The 18874-nt window shown below is 53.2% G+C and overlaps 6 protein-coding genes across 6 annotated transcripts; 2 read left to right on the top strand and 4 right to left on the bottom strand.

Moving 5' to 3' along the window:
- Positions 1–335: 335 nt before the first annotated feature.
- On the top strand, positions 336–2173 carry J4E88_001103 (uncharacterized protein; the record flags this gene model as incomplete). Its single annotated transcript, XM_049394775.1, has 5 exons — positions 336–383; positions 435–843; positions 906–1422; positions 1477–1582; positions 1637–2173. The coding sequence occupies 5 exons, from the start codon at positions 336–338 to the stop codon at positions 2171–2173; spliced, it is 1617 nt and encodes a 538-aa protein (XP_049258639.1).
- Positions 2174–2401: 228 nt separating this feature from the next.
- Positions 2402–4306, bottom strand: J4E88_001102 (uncharacterized protein; the record flags this gene model as incomplete). The annotated part of the gene is made up of 1 exon (XM_049394774.1): positions 2402–4306. One exon carries the CDS (start codon positions 4304–4306, stop codon positions 2402–2404), a length of 1905 nt encoding a protein of 634 aa, XP_049258638.1.
- A 682-nt stretch (positions 4307–4988) lies between these two features.
- J4E88_001101 (uncharacterized protein) lies at positions 4989–6677 on the bottom strand (the record flags this gene model as incomplete). The annotated part of the gene is made up of 2 exons (XM_049394773.1): positions 4989–6148; positions 6200–6677. The coding sequence occupies 2 exons, from the start codon at positions 6675–6677 to the stop codon at positions 4989–4991; spliced, it is 1638 nt and encodes a 545-aa protein (XP_049258637.1).
- A 612-nt stretch (positions 6678–7289) lies between these two features.
- On the top strand, positions 7290–8239 carry J4E88_001100 (uncharacterized protein; the record flags this gene model as incomplete). The annotated part of the gene is made up of 2 exons (XM_049394772.1): positions 7290–7362; positions 7413–8239. 2 exons carry the CDS (start codon positions 7290–7292, stop codon positions 8237–8239), a joined length of 900 nt encoding a protein of 299 aa, XP_049258636.1.
- A 2674-nt stretch (positions 8240–10913) lies between these two features.
- On the bottom strand, positions 10914–11916 carry RPS18 (ribosomal 40S subunit protein S18B; the record flags this gene model as incomplete). The annotated part of the gene is made up of 4 exons (XM_049394771.1): positions 10914–11146; positions 11198–11403; positions 11740–11764; positions 11913–11916. The coding sequence occupies 4 exons, from the start codon at positions 11914–11916 to the stop codon at positions 10914–10916; spliced, it is 468 nt and encodes a 155-aa protein (XP_049258635.1).
- Positions 11917–17004: 5088 nt separating this feature from the next.
- Positions 17005–18774, bottom strand: J4E88_001098 (uncharacterized protein; the record flags this gene model as incomplete). The annotated part of the gene is made up of 4 exons (XM_049394770.1): positions 17005–17543; positions 17593–18054; positions 18147–18430; positions 18770–18774. The coding sequence occupies 4 exons, from the start codon at positions 18772–18774 to the stop codon at positions 17005–17007; spliced, it is 1290 nt and encodes a 429-aa protein (XP_049258634.1).
- Between the last annotated feature and the right edge of the window lie 100 nt (positions 18775–18874).

Below are 18874 nucleotides of genomic sequence, written 5' to 3'. Positions count from 1 at the left end.
TCCGATAGTTATGCCTCTCGATACTACACTTCTCCCAAGTATGTGGCGCATGCGCTTGAACGGGACGGTTGAGGCTTGTTCGAGATGCTGGAGCCGCTTCCCAATTAGGATGCGGGCCAGAGCCTTCCGTGTCCATTTAGCTCGGGAACATATTTCCAGAACTGCGAGTCCGACAGCACGCCGCTGGGATGCAGCATTAGCCGGACATTGCGGGCCATAGCCCGGCAGTCTGGTCTTTGAGGTCCTTCCCTTGTGCATATCCGATTTTGTTTAATAGTCCACCCGTTTCCCAGACGTATTCCACACAGCTCATCTGGAGTGTCTCCACCAAAGCAATGTCGGACATCAAAGAGTCTTATGCTACGACGACCTCAGAGAATGGCGTAAGTATCATGTTCAAACTACGAGCCGTTGACTGTACTTACACCTACCAGGACCACAAAGGTGCTGTGGCTGACATCGCCATCATCTCTGGCTCTGAAGCCATAGCAGAAGCCAAGCTGAAGGAGCCTGTTCAACGTTTCTCCAGCTCTGCTATGCTGCTCTACGTCTGTGCATTTGTGGGATTCTTTTGCTCGACATGCAACGGGTTCGACGGATCCATGTTCAACTCGCTCCTCACCAACAACACCTTCAAGGAGTACTACAACGTCGAGAGTACTGGAGCCTGGGCTGGTATCGTCACCTCCATGTACCAGATTGGTGGTGTTGTTGCCCTTCCCTTTATCGGCCCCGCCTGCGACACTTGGGGTCGTCGCATTGGTATGATGATTGGCGGAGTTCTTGGCTGCACTGGTGTCATCATCCAGTCAACTGCTCCTGCGTCCAACCCTGTCGGCCAATGTAAGCAACGCCCACGTACGACGTCTCGATGAGATTTATGCTGATTTCGCGTTCCTCCTTAGTCATGGGTGGTCGTTTCCTCCTCGGCTTCGCAGTCCCAATCATGACAACCGCTGGTCCGCTTCATGTCATCGAGACTGCGCATCCAGCTCACCGTGGTATCATCACTGGTCTTTACAATACTTTCTGGTTCGTCGGATCACTTCTCGCTGCTGGTGTCACACGTGGGTCCGCCAATCTCGCGGGCAACCAATCTTGGAGGATTCCCGTCTGGCTTCAGATGCTCTTCCCAGCCTTACTCGTTATTTTACCTCTTCTTCTTCCAGAGAGCCCTCGCTGGCTGTACACCCGCGGCAAACATACCCAGGCTAAGAAGACTCTCGCCAAGTACCATGGTTGCGGCAATGAGGACAGCATCTGGGTTTCCATGCAGATTCGCGAATACGAGGAATACCTCAACATGGACGGAGGAGACAAGCGCTGGTGGGACTACGGCTCTCTCTTCAAGACTCGTCCTGCGCGCTACCGCCTCGCTTGCAATTGCATAGTCGCGATCTTCGGTCAATGGGCAGGCAATGGGTAAGTCTGCTCGACTAGTACAAGAAACGAAGACACTAATCGTGTGTCAAACAGTGCTGTCGACTACTTCATCTCTGGTGTTCTCGAATCTGCAGGCGTCACGGACGAGATCAAGAAGATGAACATCAACTTGGGAAAGAGCTGTATGCAGCTTGCATTCGTAAGTCTGTTCACAGAAAAGCTACATGTACGATTACTGATTGCTGGCGCCTAGGCTGTCGTGGGAGCTCTCTGCGTCGATAAACTGGGTCGACGACCCATGCTGATCGGTACTTTTTCGACCGTGACAGTAATTTGGGCCGGAGCCATCGGCGCTGTTTCTTACCAGAACAAGACCGGAAGCATCCCTGCCGGTAATGCCTTCGTAGCATTGGTCTTCCTCTTCAACGCCGTCTTTGCCTTCGGTATTACTCCGCTCCAGGCCCTCTACCCCGTGGAGGTGCTCTCATTCGAGATGCGCGCCAAGGGTATGGCCTTTTCCAACTTGGCCCTTACCACAGCCATGTTGATCAACCAATTCGCCTATCCTATTGCTCTGGAGAAGATTGGCTGGAAGCTGTACATCGTCTTCGCCTGCTGGTGCCCGGTCCAGGCTTTCGTAGTCTGGCTCTTCATTCCGGAGACCAAGAACCGCACGCTCGAGGAGATTGATGACATCTTCAACGCGCCCAACCCGAGGAACGCTTCTCTTATTAAGAAGAGGCTCGCCACCGACGCGCAAGGCAACGTTCTTGAGGTCGAGAAGCTGTAAGCCTCTCATTAGCAAATAGTGTACATGTCGCGCTCTCCGGCATACATGCACATGTTATCACTGCTTTAGTAGTCAAATTTGCAGTGCCCATTAATCAGATTGATGTATCTACCGCTCTCTGCGAAAACGCTCATCTTCAGAAGCTTTGGAAATAAGCATAACAATCTATAGCAGAATGCATGAGAATGAACAGTTGGGATACATTCATCAAAAAGACTTTCACTGCCCCTACGTGGACGGCTGGTGACTGTACATCGACCGCGCGATCCTGTTCGCTTCCTCCGTGGCAGCCTTCTTCTCATCTTCACCAGCGACTCGCGCCTTCTGCATCGCCATCTTCGCCTCGTATAGACGACCTTCCATGTCCAATACCATCTTCTCTGTGTCTAGCATCGATTGTGTCGAGTTGTCATGCTTCAGCTTACTGGCATTGCCGGTGCTGGAGTACATGATGCTAGTCAGACTGCTTGTTGAGTCAAGTCCTTCGGAAAGACGGATCAGCGCTTTTGGGGACGATGAAGCATATAGAGCATCGATGTTATGGGTAGCCGAATGGACGCGGTGGGCGGTGTAGCAAGTTTCCGAGCCTGCTGCATGATGGTGATATCGCGCGCAAAACTCGTCTCGCGCAGTTGTTGCGTCAAGATAGTTTTCTTCCGGTTTAGACAATATTCGCTGTACGTCTTTTGACAAGGCCGGAAACCATTCAGCGCTTTTCACCTCCTCGCCTAATGCGTAGAGCAAGTCTGTGAGAAATCTCCATACAGGCGTACTTGCTGACATCTCGGCTAATAGCACCATGAAGTCTCTCTCGAAGTCCTTGGCTGTCACGCGAGCCAGCGTGTTGTCCACGGGTGGCAGTTTACCTCCGACGAACACTTGCCGACAACCAATATTGACGTAGCCATCGACAGGCTTAACCATGTCTGCAAAGATGTCTTCATATCTAGCTTCTTCGGCAAACAGGAAGTGCAGTCGATCAACCACCATATCGACGACCCAGTACACTTCCATCCACTGCGCGAAGAGCAAAAGATCAAGAAGGGCGTCTATACTCCAGATGATCTTCTCCACAAGTATCGCCCCATAGCGATCGTACACGCCTGGAACAGGTTTCTTCGCTGGCCAGAGGTAGTGTGTGGGCAGCTCATTTGCGCGTTCCGGCGAGATGAGCTGGATGAAGATGTTCACTGTTCGTATAGTGATGTAATCTGGTACGGTGATGACGGTATTTCTGGGATCTCCTGCTGCTGTTCGAGCGTAGAACGGAGAAATGGAAATCAGAGTGTTTGCATCGACGTATTGTGCATCCTCAGTTGCTGGACTCCCTTCGTCTGGATCGGAGAAGCGAAATGTGACTCTTTCGTCTGTGCGCTGCTGGAGGTGGAATTTCGCGCGGGTATTAGGCAGTATGTAACTTTCGTCCACGGTAGAGGGGTTGAAGAAACCTGGCGTGAAATTGGTGATCTGGGGAGTAGAGGAATGTTCGTGACGGGCCGGCGGGCTGGATGATACAGGCGTCGGGAGTTTGTGGGCTGGCAGTGTCGCGACGTGGGTTTCCAGATGTTGAGTGGCAGATCCTCCTTGCGGTTCCGCAGTCTTGCCGCTTGGCATGGCATGCGCATCCTCCTCCTCTTTATCACTTTCATCGTCATGTCCTTCAGAGTCGACTGGGTCTGAGCCTCCGGAGTTTTCCTCTGCCCCAGTTTCTACTTGAGGAACTGGGTAAACGCACACCCCGACATATTCCGGGTTGTTCTTCAAAAACAACTTCCTCGCGGCTCCACATCGCTTACTCAACGTGTTATAGGCTAGTGGCTTCTTCAACTCGTGGTCGAATCGTGCGTTAAACTCTTCGGCCAGGACATGCCAGTCTTTTGGCCCAGTCGCGCCGGGAACCAGATTGTCGCGACAGTGCAGGATAAAGAGATCTTGTTCGGATATCGGTTGAGCACGCGTGAGCCAGGGCCGTGTTTTTAGGAGAGAAGGAGCACTCGTGGTTTTAGCATCCCCATTACCGGCGACGTTGGGAGGTTGTCTTCGCGGCTCCTTTGTCGCTGCTACTCTCGGACGCTTTGGTGTCGAGGCAAGACCGTCATTCTGCGAGTCGGTGGCTTTGCGTTTTGTTGTCATGTTGGTGGTAGGCTTTGAAAATTTAGTCTTTCGGTAGTAAGGTTGGTGGCGAATGTGAGTTGAGAAGAATCCTTGTAGGTTGATGTATTCAGGTGAGTGCTATGGTATTAAGGAAGTATATTTTTATGCGCATTGGGGGAAGAGTGAAGTATTAATTGGACGTAGACAACTACGACTGCTCGAAGCGTGGAGAAGGTGAGTGATGAGTGCCTTGGTAATGGCGATTCTCAGACCCCTGCAAATACTGCTGCCCTTACCAAGTGAAAGGTTTGAACATGACATCGATAGAGACGCATGTGAAGGGTACCTGGGAATTACGTCAGAGCGGAACAAGTGAACCGAAAATTTCATCGCGTACCAATATCTTTTCTACTTTCACTCCTAAACATGCCACCAGTGCTACTATCACATGCAATATTGAAAAGCCACAGTTGACGAAGTTGAATATAATCGTGGGTAGCGGCAATGGGCACGTGAAAATGTTGGACTTATATAAAACAGACACTGATGAAGTGAGTATGGCGGATGATAGTTGGACGTGATCATTTATTTGTATTGGTTCCTGATAACACGAAGCAAATAAAGCCCGTATGATACAAGCAACGAACGGGAATCCTTCCAATCATTGCGAATAGGTTTCCTACATGACAATCTCAACCAAGCTAATCTACATGGAAAGTATCTACGACTCCCAGAAGTCACCAGACAACCACCTGTTGAGCATCTCAAGCGACGCCTCAGGCTGGTCGTAAGGAACCATGTGGCCACCAGCGTGGAGCTTCATGAAGGTGAAGTTGCCGCTGGACTTGACCTGGCCAACAGTCTTGCCGTCGCCGTCGATCTTGAAGTCCTCCATCTCGGCCTTCTTGAAGCCCTTGGCACCGGGCCACTCAAGCGCCTCAGTCCAAGCCTTGTTACCTAGCCAGTTGCAGATGTAGTCGGCGTCACCAGCGTAGATGAGGACGGGAATCTTCTCGAGGATTCCGGGAACGACGCGGTGGAAGGGCTTCATCCAGTCACCCTGGAGGAGGAAGTTGCGGTTGATGTCGAAGTTGCAAGACTCGTAGTTGGAGACCTCAGCGCCGACGGCCTTCATGACCTCCTTCTTGTTGAGGTAGCCCTGTATCCAGTCAAGCTCGTCGTAGCAGAGAGAGTTGCTGCCGCAAGGCTTGCGGACATCGTAGACGTTCTGACCGGTGCGTTGGTAAGGACCGATCATAGCGTTGTTACAGTAGATCGAGGCAGGCACGCAGGACCAGACGGACTCGGAGTTGTAGCAGTTCTCAATGAGGCTGGCGCAACGGGGGTAGGCGTTGTCCATGGACTGGCACTGAGACTCATCAAGGACAGCGGGCCAGCCACCCTCACCGCAGGCCATGGGGCGGTAGTACTCGTACTGAGTAAGGCCATCGGTCAGACCGTTACCGATGAGGACGGACTGGAGGTTGATGTTGCGGTTCTTGTGGGACAGGATTTCAGAGGCGAAGACGGGGATGTAGTGACCGGCGTACGACTCTCCGGAGATGTGGAAGCTCTGGTGAGAGTACTCGGGGAACTGCTTGAAGAAGAGGGTGAGCAGGGCGTAGATGTCCTTGCCTGCAGCGACAGTGTTGCTAACTGAGCCGCTCGAGTACGAGTATCCAACGTTGACGGGCTGGTCAAGGAAGATGACGGAGGCGTTGGCGTTCCACGAGTAGGGGTTGTGCTTGACCTTCTGGTCCTTGGTGATGGAAGCAGGGCCGAGCTCCATGAACAGACCAGTCAGCGAGGAGCAGCCAGGTCCGCCATTGAGCCAGAGCACTACGGGGTCGTTCTTGGGGTCGTTGCGCGACTCGAAGAACCCTAGAATACGTTAGATACAGGTGGGTTTGTGGTGGTCATGCAGGTACTCACAGTAGAAGAGGTGCTTGTCCTCCTCGTCGTCATCAAGGTAGCCGGAGTACTGCTTGACCTTGTCGACGCCGAGGACGCTGGGGTCGACCTTCTTGGCCCTCAGGCTGTACTGCTCGAGCTTGCCGTCGATCTCGCGTTCCTTCTCGCCGTTCTCGTTCTCGACCCAGACGCTCTGGATGTCGGCGCCCTTGACAATGTGGTCCCACTCACTATCGGCCTTGCGCGTGTGCGGCTTGGGCTCGGAGAAGAAAGCGGCCTTCTCAAAGCTCTCAGGGAACATCATGGCGACCTCGTCCCAGACGGCGCGAGCCTCGCCGGTGAGCGACTTGAGGCTCTCCTCAAGGTTTTGGAGAGGCTTGGTCCATGAGGACTCCTTGAGCTCGCTGAACGAGTCGGGGAACTTCAGGACCTGTTGCTGCTGGGTTCCAACAGCGGCCGAAGCAGCTCCAACGAGGAGCGCCGAGGCAGCGACCTTCATGATGGCGGTGCTGAGCTTCCGGAGCTCTAGCGGTAAATCAAGTAGATAAGAAGCGTGCCTCTACGTTTTAATGAAGAAGCAGGCGATGGGTGATGGGGGAGGAAGGATGGATGGAAGAGAGATGGGATGGGTGGAGTTAAGTCGAGCTATGGATAGCTCGTGTGGAGGAGGCGCGGCTTGTCCAGGCAACGGAGCATGACGCATCCCGACAGCTTATCAGCGTGGCTGGAGTCCAAGCTCCCCGGGGCCAGCATCACATGCCCGGCTTAGCGTTTCACGATAGCGTTGATCGGCGCCTGTGGCAGGACACCAGACGGCCGGGGACTTGGATCATAGACATCATTACGCCAGTCGCCTCATTCCAGGCACCTTGAGATGGAAGCCGTGGCGAGATGCTGCTGCCGAGCTCTCTCTGCGGACCGGGAAGCTAGAGCCGGACCTGCATGCATGTGGTCTGCATTGGGTTTAGCGCATGTGGGATCGCAGTGAGTGAACCTGCGCATGTCATCGGCGGCAGACCCCACCAAAATGGAATGCAACTTTTGCAACTTGCGCCAAACACCTGCACTTCAGTCAACACTATACCCATATCGACCCCCATAATCCGCCAAAATGCCTGTCGGAGTGTTCCAGCCGTCAAACCAGATCAGACTCACCAACGTCTCGCTGGTGCGCATGAAGAAGGGTGCGCAAACCCCACCCATGTCTATGTCTCTGTCCACTAACGACCCGCAGGCAAGAAGCGCTTCGAAATCGCATGCTACAAGAACAAGGTCCTCGAATGGCGCAACAAGATCGAGAAGGATATCTCCAACGTCCTGCAGATCGAGAACGTCTTCCTCAACGTATCCAAAGGCCAAGTCGCGCCCAAAGCCGATCTCGAAAAAGCATTCCCCAAGAAGTCGCTCGAAGACATCATCACCGACATATTAGACCACGGAGAGCTACAAGTAGGCGAGAAGGAGCGCAACGCCGAGTTGGAGAGGACCAAGAATGAAGTCATCGATATTGTGGCGGGAAAACTCGTGGACCCCAAGACAAAGCGCGTGTACACCACAGGTATGATCGAGAAGGCGCTGGATCAGCTGAGCTCGGCAGCAGCGACGCAACAAGGAGACAAGGGCGAGAGCAAGGAAGATGGTGAGGACAAAGGCAAAGCGAAGGAACTGCCCAAGTGGACCGGCATCGTTACGAACAAGTCAGCCAAGTCGCAGGCGCTATTCGCCATGAAGGCCCTCATCGCCCACCAGCCGATACCTGTCGCCCGCATGCAGATGAAACTGCGCGTCACCTGTCCGACGTCCGTCCTCAAGCAATCCATAAAGACTGCGCCCAAGGCGCCAGCGGGCACTGAAGAGAAGGGAACTACCGGTACTGTCAAGGATGCGATATTGGCCTTCATGGAGAAGATCGAGAGCCAAGACACAATAGGCGCCGAGTGGGAGGCAGTGGGTCTCGTTGAGCCTGGAGCCTTCAAGGGTTTGAACGAGTTGATTGAGGGCCAAACAAAAGGAAGGGGCAATGTCGAGGTTCTCGAGATGGCTGTTGGTGCCGACGACTGAGTAGTGACACGTCTTGCCAGCACGCGTCGCGCAGCATGCTCGTCCTCACGTGCTGTTGTATAACGACAGGAACGCCTGTGCAAAAGGTGTTTCCATACACCCGCGAGGGGTAAGCACTCAGTTCTATGGACTGCAAGGAACAGGGCGACTGCAGTCCTCCTGCACGTCTTTCCAAGTCCACGAAATGCCGCTTCGGACTACACCACCAGGGGAAATGCGCTATACGCTTCCATCCGCCGGAGCGTCAGAGTCAGAGACGAATGCAAATCATCATAGATCTCGCCGTAGGCACTGCACTATGATATGTAGTAGAGCAAGTTCATGGGTAGCGGCTTGTGGTTTCCAATGCATACGACTGTTATCCCTGTACCTATTCCATGCAAATCGTAAGCCTCACAAGACGCACCACGACTTCGCTTCTCATTCGCTGTGTCGTCATGTCTTCCCAAACTTCCCCTCTTCAAACTGCTATCTGCAATGGTCCCGATGCATCGTCGCTGAGCCACTCGCTGTGGGACAGCTGTTCGAGAGCTGCATGATCTTGCATCCTCCCGCATGCAAATTTGCGTGGGGCAGTCAAGCCCGGGTACCGGGCCTCATGAACCTGAGCAGGTTAATTAGATTCCTTCACAGTATACCGACCGGATACTTGGTAAGATTTAGTTTTAACACCTTTTGTATCACCAAGAAGAACTCATTGCGAACATGCGGAAGAGTTTCACTCCATGATTGTAGTTTTACATTCCATGTATACTAATCGTATGCTCGTTAATATGTCGTCGTAAATTTGGCCTTTGTGCTTCCTCGTTATCGTTTGAACGGCGCACTCATTTTCGCAGCGCGCTCGTGAGTAAGAGTCGTAAGTCGTAATCGTTACCATGCAAATGCCGTACCTGAAACATGCGTCAAGAACGGAGCGCCGGTACCCAACAAGTAGGAAATAGCGAAAGAAAAGACGGAGAGTTAATGAAAGCGCTCGCATCCCCACCACACAATCCCCATGATCTCAAATAACGTCGCGTTCGCTCAGTGCGTGTCTTCATCCCTGCAGCAACGTTTTCAGTCGCTTGCTTAATCCCACCACCGCCGATTGAGCACACGCCCATTGTCACTCAAGATCCCGAGCACATCAGCGCTACTAGTCTGTACGCCCCATACCCGCTCAATTGGATCCGCAATCGCCATCCAGTCCAGTCCTCTGACGTCGTGCATGTCTAGTACTACACGAACCAGCCACGGCGAGTACATCGCGTAACTTGTATCTTGGTAGAGGAACGGTGAGGTTGGTCCCACGACGGCTGCATTCTCATGACTCGTCTGTTGTGCAAATTGTAGAGGGTGAGGACGGGGGCGTTGACGACGGGACGAGGACAGTGGTGGGGTGGACAGTTCTATACCGCCTTCAGCCGAGCTGGGAGAACTTGCTGCTGAGGAGGCGGGGCTGGATGCGTCGGAGAACATTGAATCATCGCTCATTTTGGTATTCAGGGGTAGTAGCATTCTGACGGAGCGTAACGCTTCCTGTGCGGCGGCTTTGATGGCATCGTAGCTTGAGAGTGTAATGAGCGAGCCCGTTGATTTTGACAGAGGTCCATCGTCAAGGGGCGTGTCACTGATACGCGAAGAGGGCGAGTCGAAGGACAACGATCGTATGCGCAACTTGGGCGAAGGAGTCCGGATGAGTGTCGTCATAATCGAGCGCTGACTGCGACCGGACAAGAAACTCAATACAAAAAGAGGAAACGCAAAGAAGAGACCTTCCGACGGCCTAGCGAAAGTCCGCGCTTTCAGGAAGGGTTATATCCACAGTACTCACCTCAGCCATGCGGCCCTTTCACTGGCCCTGCAGGTGAAATATGCAACCATGCCACGACTTCGGCGCCGTAGGGAAGACTTTACGGGCCTTCCGAGTCACGTCCTGTGAGAGAGGCGTAAATAGCGGGGAAGGCGTACCATTGAGCAGGACGCACTGGCACTGCAGATGCCGACGATCGCGAGGTTGAAATGTTGCAGCATGTGTGGGACACAACGCACTCCACGCTTGGCGCTTGATAAATCGAGTAGAATAGGTCGCTTCAGACTGGGATAATTGATTGGGAGAGTGTGGAGGATAGGAAGGCCTGTCTTGCACCCAAGATTCGCCAGGTGCCGCAGCTTCGATGGGGATTATGATTCGTGGGTTTGTCCAATGTGCCCTTGGGAAAGCAGGTGTGACCAGCCTAGACGCCGTTAGCGGATCGTGCCGATGACAATGTCCACTCAGTACAAGAACCAGCACTCAGAACACTCTAGTGCGCCGAAGCGTGGTCGTTGTGTGACGTGGTGCCTCGTGAGCGGAGTGTGGGCGCAAAGCGATGTTAGTCCTCATCGCCAATCACTAGCCTATTCTAGGCGCCACACAATAAGCTCCCTCACATGACTGATGCGGAACCCTTGACGGTCGAAAGCGAATACGCATCATGATGGAACAAGTCGAAATTTGAATGTGTGATTTTGGTACAGGCTGTATTCGGCCAACCCTAACCGTGCCGCATCACCTCACCTCATATCGTGCATTGCCGCATGAAGTGTAAGTGTGAAAGCCAATGAAAGCCGTTTGATAAACACCGTAAGTGCACCACCCATTTCGTAAAGGCATGTTCCAGCCCCAGCTGCCCAGCGCATGCGAAAACCTTTAACCCTTCTTCTTGGAGACACCGACGGTTCGGCCGCGACGACCGGTGGTCTTTGAGTGCTGACCACGGACACGGAGGCCCCAGTAGTGACGGAGACCACGGTGAGCGCGGATCTTCTTCAAGCGCTCGAGATCGTCACGGAGCTTGGAGGCGACACCGTTGGCGAGGACCTGGCTGTTCTTGCCATCGACGATATCGCGCTGCCTGTTGAGGAACCAGGCGGGGATCTTGTCTGCAGGGTGTCAGCGTCATTATCCCTGTTGGAGAGATGGTCGTGGCGTACACTGGAGGGGGTTCTGGATGATGGTAACGATACGCTCAAGCTCTTCGGAGGTGAGGTCACCAGCGCGCTTGGACAGATCGACATCGGCCTTCTTGCAGACCAAGTTGGAGTATCGGCGACCGACACCCGTGATCTTGGTCAAGGCGTACATGACCTTCTGCTTGCCATCGACGTTCGTGTTCAACAAACGGATGATGTATTGGAAGCTGGTAAAGTCAGCACTGCTCTTGTGGTACGAATATGCCTCCGTTTGTGCGCTGCCTCTGTGCGTAGACCTCTGCAATCCGGAAACCATCAGCCATCGCAATTGGCCACTCCAGCCCGAACAGCACAACAAAGCTTCCCCTTGCACAGATAGTTCCCTTCATCTTTCCGCAACGCCTGATGCGTACGATTGTCTACTCTATTCCCTCCCATTGGCTTCTGAGTGCTGTCGGACTGGAAGGCGGCTGCAAGGTCGTGTGTCTCTATGGGACTAGGCGTTTCGATGCGAAGGAAGCGGAGGGCTGAACGGGGAATCGCAGACTCTTGTCTGAACGTACTTAGACTTCTCTCCGGAGACGAGCGCTGTAAAGTTGTCAGCATGTCTCTATTACGAGTGTCTGAACATCAATTATTGCGACCCCACTCCACGCGCTGGGTGAGGCACACTCGGCGCAATGAAAGCCAGGGTCGCAACAACTGATGTGAGTCGACAGATTCCGGGTATACTCACACATGATGGCGGCTTGTCGTACGTCGTCGATGTGGTGTTGTCGATGCTCTTACAGTGGGAGGAATTTCGATCGTTCTCGCTTGCGAGTGTTGGCTTGCCAAGGGAAATGGCACGTGCGAGCGTTCTAACCGCTTCGGGCCTCCGCTGGCAAAACCACTCCGCTCCTCTGCCTACCCCATGTGGGAAGAGTGAAGCGCCGACTTGCTACGTAATGTGAGCAGAGGGAGACATTCTGGGATTCTATTTTGCGGTTGGAGTTCATGCGCGTCTGGATTCCATGGGGCTTGAGGCTGCAGAGTAGACGACGACCTGCTCACACCGACTCAGTCCCGTCCTCGCACGAGCGGTGCTCTTGTAATTTGTGTGGTTTGCGTGCCGTCCATCGCTCGCGCGCGATACAATTCATCTCGCAAACTATCGGTCAATGCACTCGCGTGTGACGTTTTCCTTCACCGCTCCTGCCGCCATAGTTCTCCCGTCGTCACCCATGCAGTCCCAGTGCGGACAGTTTGGGGCTGTGTGCGCGAGCAGGCGACGCGCTGCCTGGCAATGCACACGTCTCTTTCGCACGCATTTGGGCTTGCTTACGGAACAACAGGAAAAAGCAACGACATGACATAACAGTGAAGGCACGATAGCTATGTCTCGATCACGAGTACTGCCTGTTATTCAAGGCTAGCACGTTCAATCGCATCCAGTCCTCCACGTAGTACGTCTTCGTGTCGTACTTCGCGTGTACCAGAGGTCGCGTTCGGTATCGTCTCGATGCTTATTTTATCCAGGACGGCCTCTGAAAGCACTTTTAGCAAGCTCTTTGTCTATCATGGGGACTACCTCACCGTATTCTCTCGGTGAATTTCACACGTTTCCTACGTCACGGTTTGCAGTTCCCGCCCCAACTCTGGCGACCTCCATAGGTTCGTTATGAGGCGAAGCATCTCTAAGCGTGCTGCGCCACCGTTCGACCTCAACACTTTTCCCACATCGTCAAGTCATTTGCTAGGATGTATGGTGCCTGGAAGTAGGCACACAGTATGTGTGGCTGTAGCTGCCTTGCAGCCACATGTATGCCTGGCTGTTAAAAGCTCCGCTACACCCGTGTGTATGTGTAAAGACAGCACTTCACAGCCTCATCCAACTTATCCATACAGCCTACCCTAGACTGATTCGACCTTGAGCCACGGATATACACTTACACTATACTGACTCTACTCAATTCGGTCACCGTATTTGTCTGACAGGATCATCCTATGCATCAGGCGAAGAACTCTTCTGGGCAACACAGTCGTGGAAGCCGGTTCATCGCTTAGCCCTGGCAACAACCCGGACATTTCTTCCAAAGATGGATTCTCGGGCCCACATTATTACAGACGGATCGTTCACCAATGATGAGCTTACTACTGGAACCGCACCCGTCGTCGAGCTTACCAGACACGACACGATTTCCTCCGTCGAAAGTGTTCCTCGATTATCCGAAGGCCGTTGGGCACTGAACCTCAGTGGAAACTGTTCGACCTGCCATCATCACCACAGATCTGTACAGGTGCATGTTCAGGTTTCGGGCGACTCTACTGAATTCGGTGATGTGTATTGCCACAAATGCCAGAAATTGTGGTTGGCCTTCGGAAAACTCAATGGCACGCGCCTGTCTCTTCTCTCTACAAAGAGTCTAGAGCCGGAGACGCTTGCAGCTGAGACTGATTTCCGCAAAACTCTGGTTCGGGCTATACAGTCTGCCACTCCTATCGCCACACTATCTCCCACTCTTACCGTCATACCGGAAAGCACACCGGCCGGTCCATCCCGGGAGACATCTGTACGGTCAACCGCTCAGAGAGACACCCAGCAACACCCAGCATCCATCGGCAGTCACCCAGGGCCAGTGTCGGTTGAATCCAGTAATGGGGAACAAGCTTCAGGTCTCACAGGTCTCAGCCATATCCGCTCGGGTGGCCAGAGGTATGCGACATTCCGCCAAAACGCTTGGTCCAAAGGTCGGCAGGCCTTCTCTCGCCTCAGTATGAGGCTTACAGCACGACTACGCAAATCAAAGCCCAGTCCCCCAGTTACGAGGTTCCCTGAGAGTAGCTCCGGCCAAGATCGCCATCGCCAAGTCGGGGGATCTTTACCGGTTGGTATAGCGCCCATCGTGGAAAACTCGGGATCCCTGGCTGAGTCTACAGAGACTCACGTCGACCTTCAAGGCGAATCAACTCAGGAGTCTCCTAATGTCCGCGACCGGTCAGCTGCCGCCACGAATGCGCCGGTTTCGCTCCAAGATTTCGACCTTCAGGCGATCCATGCTTTATCTCCACAAGAGCGTTGGGAATGGGGCCGTAGGCAACTAACAGACTTCAGAACACAGTATGCCGTGTCCACTGTTCCGATAAGTGACCCAGTCATGATCAATAGTGGAACGCAGGCAAACCTTTCGGAAGATTCGCTGTTGTCTCATCGTCCACTTACCAGACGTCATTCTGCCTTGGCTTTCGTTGGAAACACTTTTGGCACTCACGACTACTGGGACGTCTTTCGGGGAAGTACGCAGACTTTCCATAATCGTCCACTGAGCATGAGCGAAGCGAATTTATCAGACGCCGAAACCGTTGTTGAACGAATCAGTATCGCTCCTACCACACACCAATTGCTGATCGATACCTTACATCGAGATCGCCGCGGATCTGAGTCTTCGCGCCCTCTTTCGATGCACAGTATTGTGCACGAATGGCAGCAGTATGCTCGGAACAGGGCGGAGGTTCGACTATCGATAGACTCGGCAGCGACTGGCGGTGCTATTAGAAATATCGCTATGGGGAGGGCGCGTGCAAGCAATCGCCTATCTCGTAACTCGATGAATCGGGCGTCCTATTTCTACGATACAGAACTAGGAGGGTCGAGAGTTCAGCTGCCAGTGGCGATGGAGACCGAGCGCAGCGATATACCGGAACACGCTAGCTCGCCTACCGTATCGCCACCGAGCCCCGAAGCAGATGTGAGATCACAGGGTTGAAGTCTCGATATGTTTGTGGGGCTCCGTAAGGCCCGGAAATCAGGGGCTCTTCAATCGTCAGTTTCACCTTCGTATACGATGCTGCGGTGAGTTACTACGGTCTCTTAAATCATTTCATTATAACGCTGCACGAGCTCTCCCTGATACTACGAGCCAGATAGCCTAGGATGCATTCCTTAAATCACCATCACGCCTCACGATATACTGTTTCTTAGTTTTCTTTCAGCACAAATGTATACAAAGAGATCACTCTGCTTGCCTTTCACGATCTTCGAAAAGACCCATTTGTCAACATTCATCTCATCTTTGAATATATCGTGACTGCTTCAAGGGTTGTACTGCTTGCGCCAGTTCCAGTGAACATAGTTTGGCTTATGATGTGATTCAGGGCAGAGTGAAAGCCCACGCCAAAGAGGTCGTGCACGAGGGAGAGTGCAGCTCCCAGCTACTCAGCTGTACTTAGAGTCGAGCCTCCAAGCATTTCTTTCGCTTCCACAATTGGGTGCACTCATTGCTCTTGCGTGTGATCTCAACCAACACCATGACGCAACCAACAGATGCACAGGCCTTTCTCTCTTCCCTCGAGTCTCTCGAATGTGCTATATGCATGGAAGGATACGACGCCAATCACCGTCCTATCATTTTCGAATGCCGTCATATCTTCGGCGAAAACTGCGTAAGACGTTGGATCGAAAGTGGCAATGGTTTGTGTCCTAATTGCCGCGCGCCTTTACATGGAGAAGAGACTGTTGTCCCAGCAAGCGAAGAGGTTCAACCTCCACCAATCGAAGTACCTACAGGCATTGTGCGAGAAGAGCCTGTAGTTCCAACAAGCCAAGAGATCCCACAATTACCAATGGAAGTACTGGCAGACTTCATTCGAGAGGACAATATGGTTCGATGGAGCCAAGAGCCCCAGCAGCGACCGGTCCAAGTACCGACAGACTTCCTTCAAGAAGACTACATGGTTCGATGGAGTCAGGAACCCGAGCAAGGACTGGTCCAAGTACCGACAGACTTCATTCGAGAAGACAGCATGGTTCGATGGAGCCAAGAACCCCAAGAGCAACGGGTCCAACAACCCCAGCAGCGCCCAGTCCAAGTACCCTCTGAGGTTATGCGCGTTATAGCCCGTCAATCCGATTGGGATGTGCTAGTAAGTCAGCGTATGAGGTGGCTAGTGTCTCGATCAGAACGTCTTGTGGCCTCTCTACTGCGACTACCCGGACAGGCTGGGGTCAAGCTAGGTCTACTTCGACGGAATGGTGCAGATGACCGGTCCGCTACTCCTCGTGCTCGGAAGCGCCTGCAGCGAAACCCAGAACATCATCCACAGGCTCAGGATACCCGTAGGATAGCCGATGCAGCACGTCGAACGGGAAACGATAGAGGCGACACTCACCAGGCCACCCGCGAACCAATCGGCCGTACTGATATGCAACGGCTTACGGACGGACGAGACCGCCATTCATCCCGTAGCGTTTGGCAAGCGCTGCGAGACCGAGCACAACCTTCTCGTGCCCATCGGAGACGCCAAGAGGATCAGGATCGAGAGTATGCACAACTCCTCCAGCGTACATACGATGAACAAGATGACGCGTATGAGGCGTACGACGACGACTTTGACGTACCACACCGGCCTACATACTCGATACGTGACGGTGTACATAGGATCCGCGAGCCACCATCGAATGCCTATATACCTCAGCGGTTTAGAAACGCAGGGCTTAACGGCTTGTATGATTCTGTCTATGAGTTCTACTAGGGCCATCTTGTGGAAGGTGAGATCAGCTTGGTCGTGTGAAGCGCTGAGTGCTAACGGGTAGTCAGGGCTGAAGAGTGCAAGGGAGAATAAAGCCGTATCGGATGATGCAATTTTTCAGAATCTTGAAAGCGTACGCAAGGGTATATATCGGCTGCGCGTTTCATTGTCTGTAGCCTTACAATGAAGACGAGGTTGATGGGAGTTCATGGAGAGCCATTCTTGATCATGCTGTTTATTATTCAAATATAATGTAGAGTTGGTCAAGCCAGAACGGCCAACATTGACTTACCAAAACTACACCGCGATGTCCGTTATTCTCACCAGTCGTCAATCATGTCATTAAATTCTTCACTCTCCACATCCATAACCTTCCTCGCTGCCTCACTTCCACTAACTGGTAGCATCTCGAGCCCACCATCTTCATTGTCATCCTTCTTCTTGAACTCCTTAGGCACCTCTTCAGGATCCATGAGGCCGACCTGGAAAAGCACAGAAGCCTGGTCCCAGTAAAACCTCTCGCACCATATCTTTCCAGCTCTGAATCCCACGATGCTCACCACGACTATCTCGACTTTCTGGTTTGTTGGTGCAACGCCAGGAAGAATCCAGGGCATCTGGCATGTGTGTTTGAACTGGATGTAAAGTTCGTCTACTATTCGATCGACGCCTATTGTGCGCGAGATGAGCCGCATGTGCATTGATGGTGGGGCCGTTTTGAGAAAGTAGTCGCGGTAGAAGCGCTTGAGATCTGGATGGCCGCTTGCCCCGGTCATAGTCGGAGTAAAGTTGACGTATGGTGTCGGGGTTTTGGTATAGGTTTCGAGGATCTTATCGAGCGATTTTCCGCGGTACTTTTCTGTTGAGTGTTAGCTTTTACAATAGATACGATTGGTCGCCATGCATACGCTCTTCGTTTTCCTCCCATAGCCGCTCCAGATCTACCTCGGCGCTGAAGCCCTTTCGAACAGTGCTCAAACTCCTGCTCCATGCGATAGCGTCGGCCACGGCGTCGTATTCATCTAGATCGTGCTCTGCAAAGCCTGCATCAACGCCCTCGTATGTGAAGCACGGATACAGTATCTTGTCCTGTAAGCCTCCCGCGCCAATACCGTGCGTGACGCGCTTCTGCACCGTCCGTCGCTTGCCTTGTATGCCAAGAACTTCGGGGCGACGCGTCACACCAACGGTGATGTCGTTTCCGGATGTGCCCTCGGCTAGATGTACGAGCACGCGAAAGGACGATGTGAAGCGGTGACGTGTATCGGGAATGGAGGACGGATAGTAGGCGATGAGGGAGCAGAGTTTCGAGGTGGCGGTTTTGGGTTCCGAGTAGACGTCTAGACATACGGCTGCAGCGTCACCGAATGCTACAGAGCCATGGTCAGTACATGAGTCGGAGGGTGCTGGCGCAGAGCACGTATACTCGTGACATGCGCCAGAGTGTGAAAGGGCTGTATACCCACGATTGCGTAGCGTTCCCCAATGCCCATCTTGTCCCCCAGCTTGTGAAGCGTCTGCACGTATTGCTTGCCACCTTTGCCCATAGGGATGTATTCGACAATGAAGCCCTCGTCGCGCCACGCCTTCATAGTCTCGATGTCGAACTCGGCGTCTTCGGCTGTGATGTACAGCACGGGCGTGCTGCTCCGGAACGACAGCCAGCCATTGCGGTCAGCGAGGAATTGTTGCGCCATGTCGTGGTCCAGAGTCGTTGTCGCAAAGGCAGGCGCGCTCACGCGATGGCTGCGGGAGGTCCACTATAGGCAAGCGTAGCTATGCTGGTTCCGTCTTGGTAGCGTCCGATGATGGTTGGGACGTTGTCAACGGTGTAGTGCGATGCGCGGTGGTTAGGCCAGCCCTTTGCGCGCGGATGAACAAGGTCAGACCATTCATGGATGCAACGGCGCATTTTCGGTGCGGGCTCACAAGAATCCTGCTCGAGGCTGGTTGCATGAGGATTTAGTGGAGTCGTGCCTGTCTCCAACTCGTGAATGACGTAGGCGCTGTAAGCCTCCTTCGGGACTAGCCGGAATGCAGCAGGAAACCGCTGTCGCAACACCGAGGATCCTGACATGTTCATACTTCATGGGATATCGTTGACGGGATCCATGCGCTATGCGACGTGCCTGAGGCTCATCCTTCAATTTCATCCTTCAATTTCATCCTCTTTCTGTAGCACTCTTGCGA

Source organism: Alternaria novae-zelandiae (assembly GCF_023758075.1).
Source record: "Alternaria novae-zelandiae strain BMP 2774 chromosome Unknown scaffold_2, whole genome shotgun sequence".
NCBI classification, from domain to species: domain Eukaryota; kingdom Fungi; phylum Ascomycota; class Dothideomycetes; order Pleosporales; family Pleosporaceae; genus Alternaria; species Alternaria novae-zelandiae.
The sequence above is the reverse complement of the archived record's forward strand: the minus strand, read 5'-3'. Positions and strand labels throughout refer to the sequence as shown.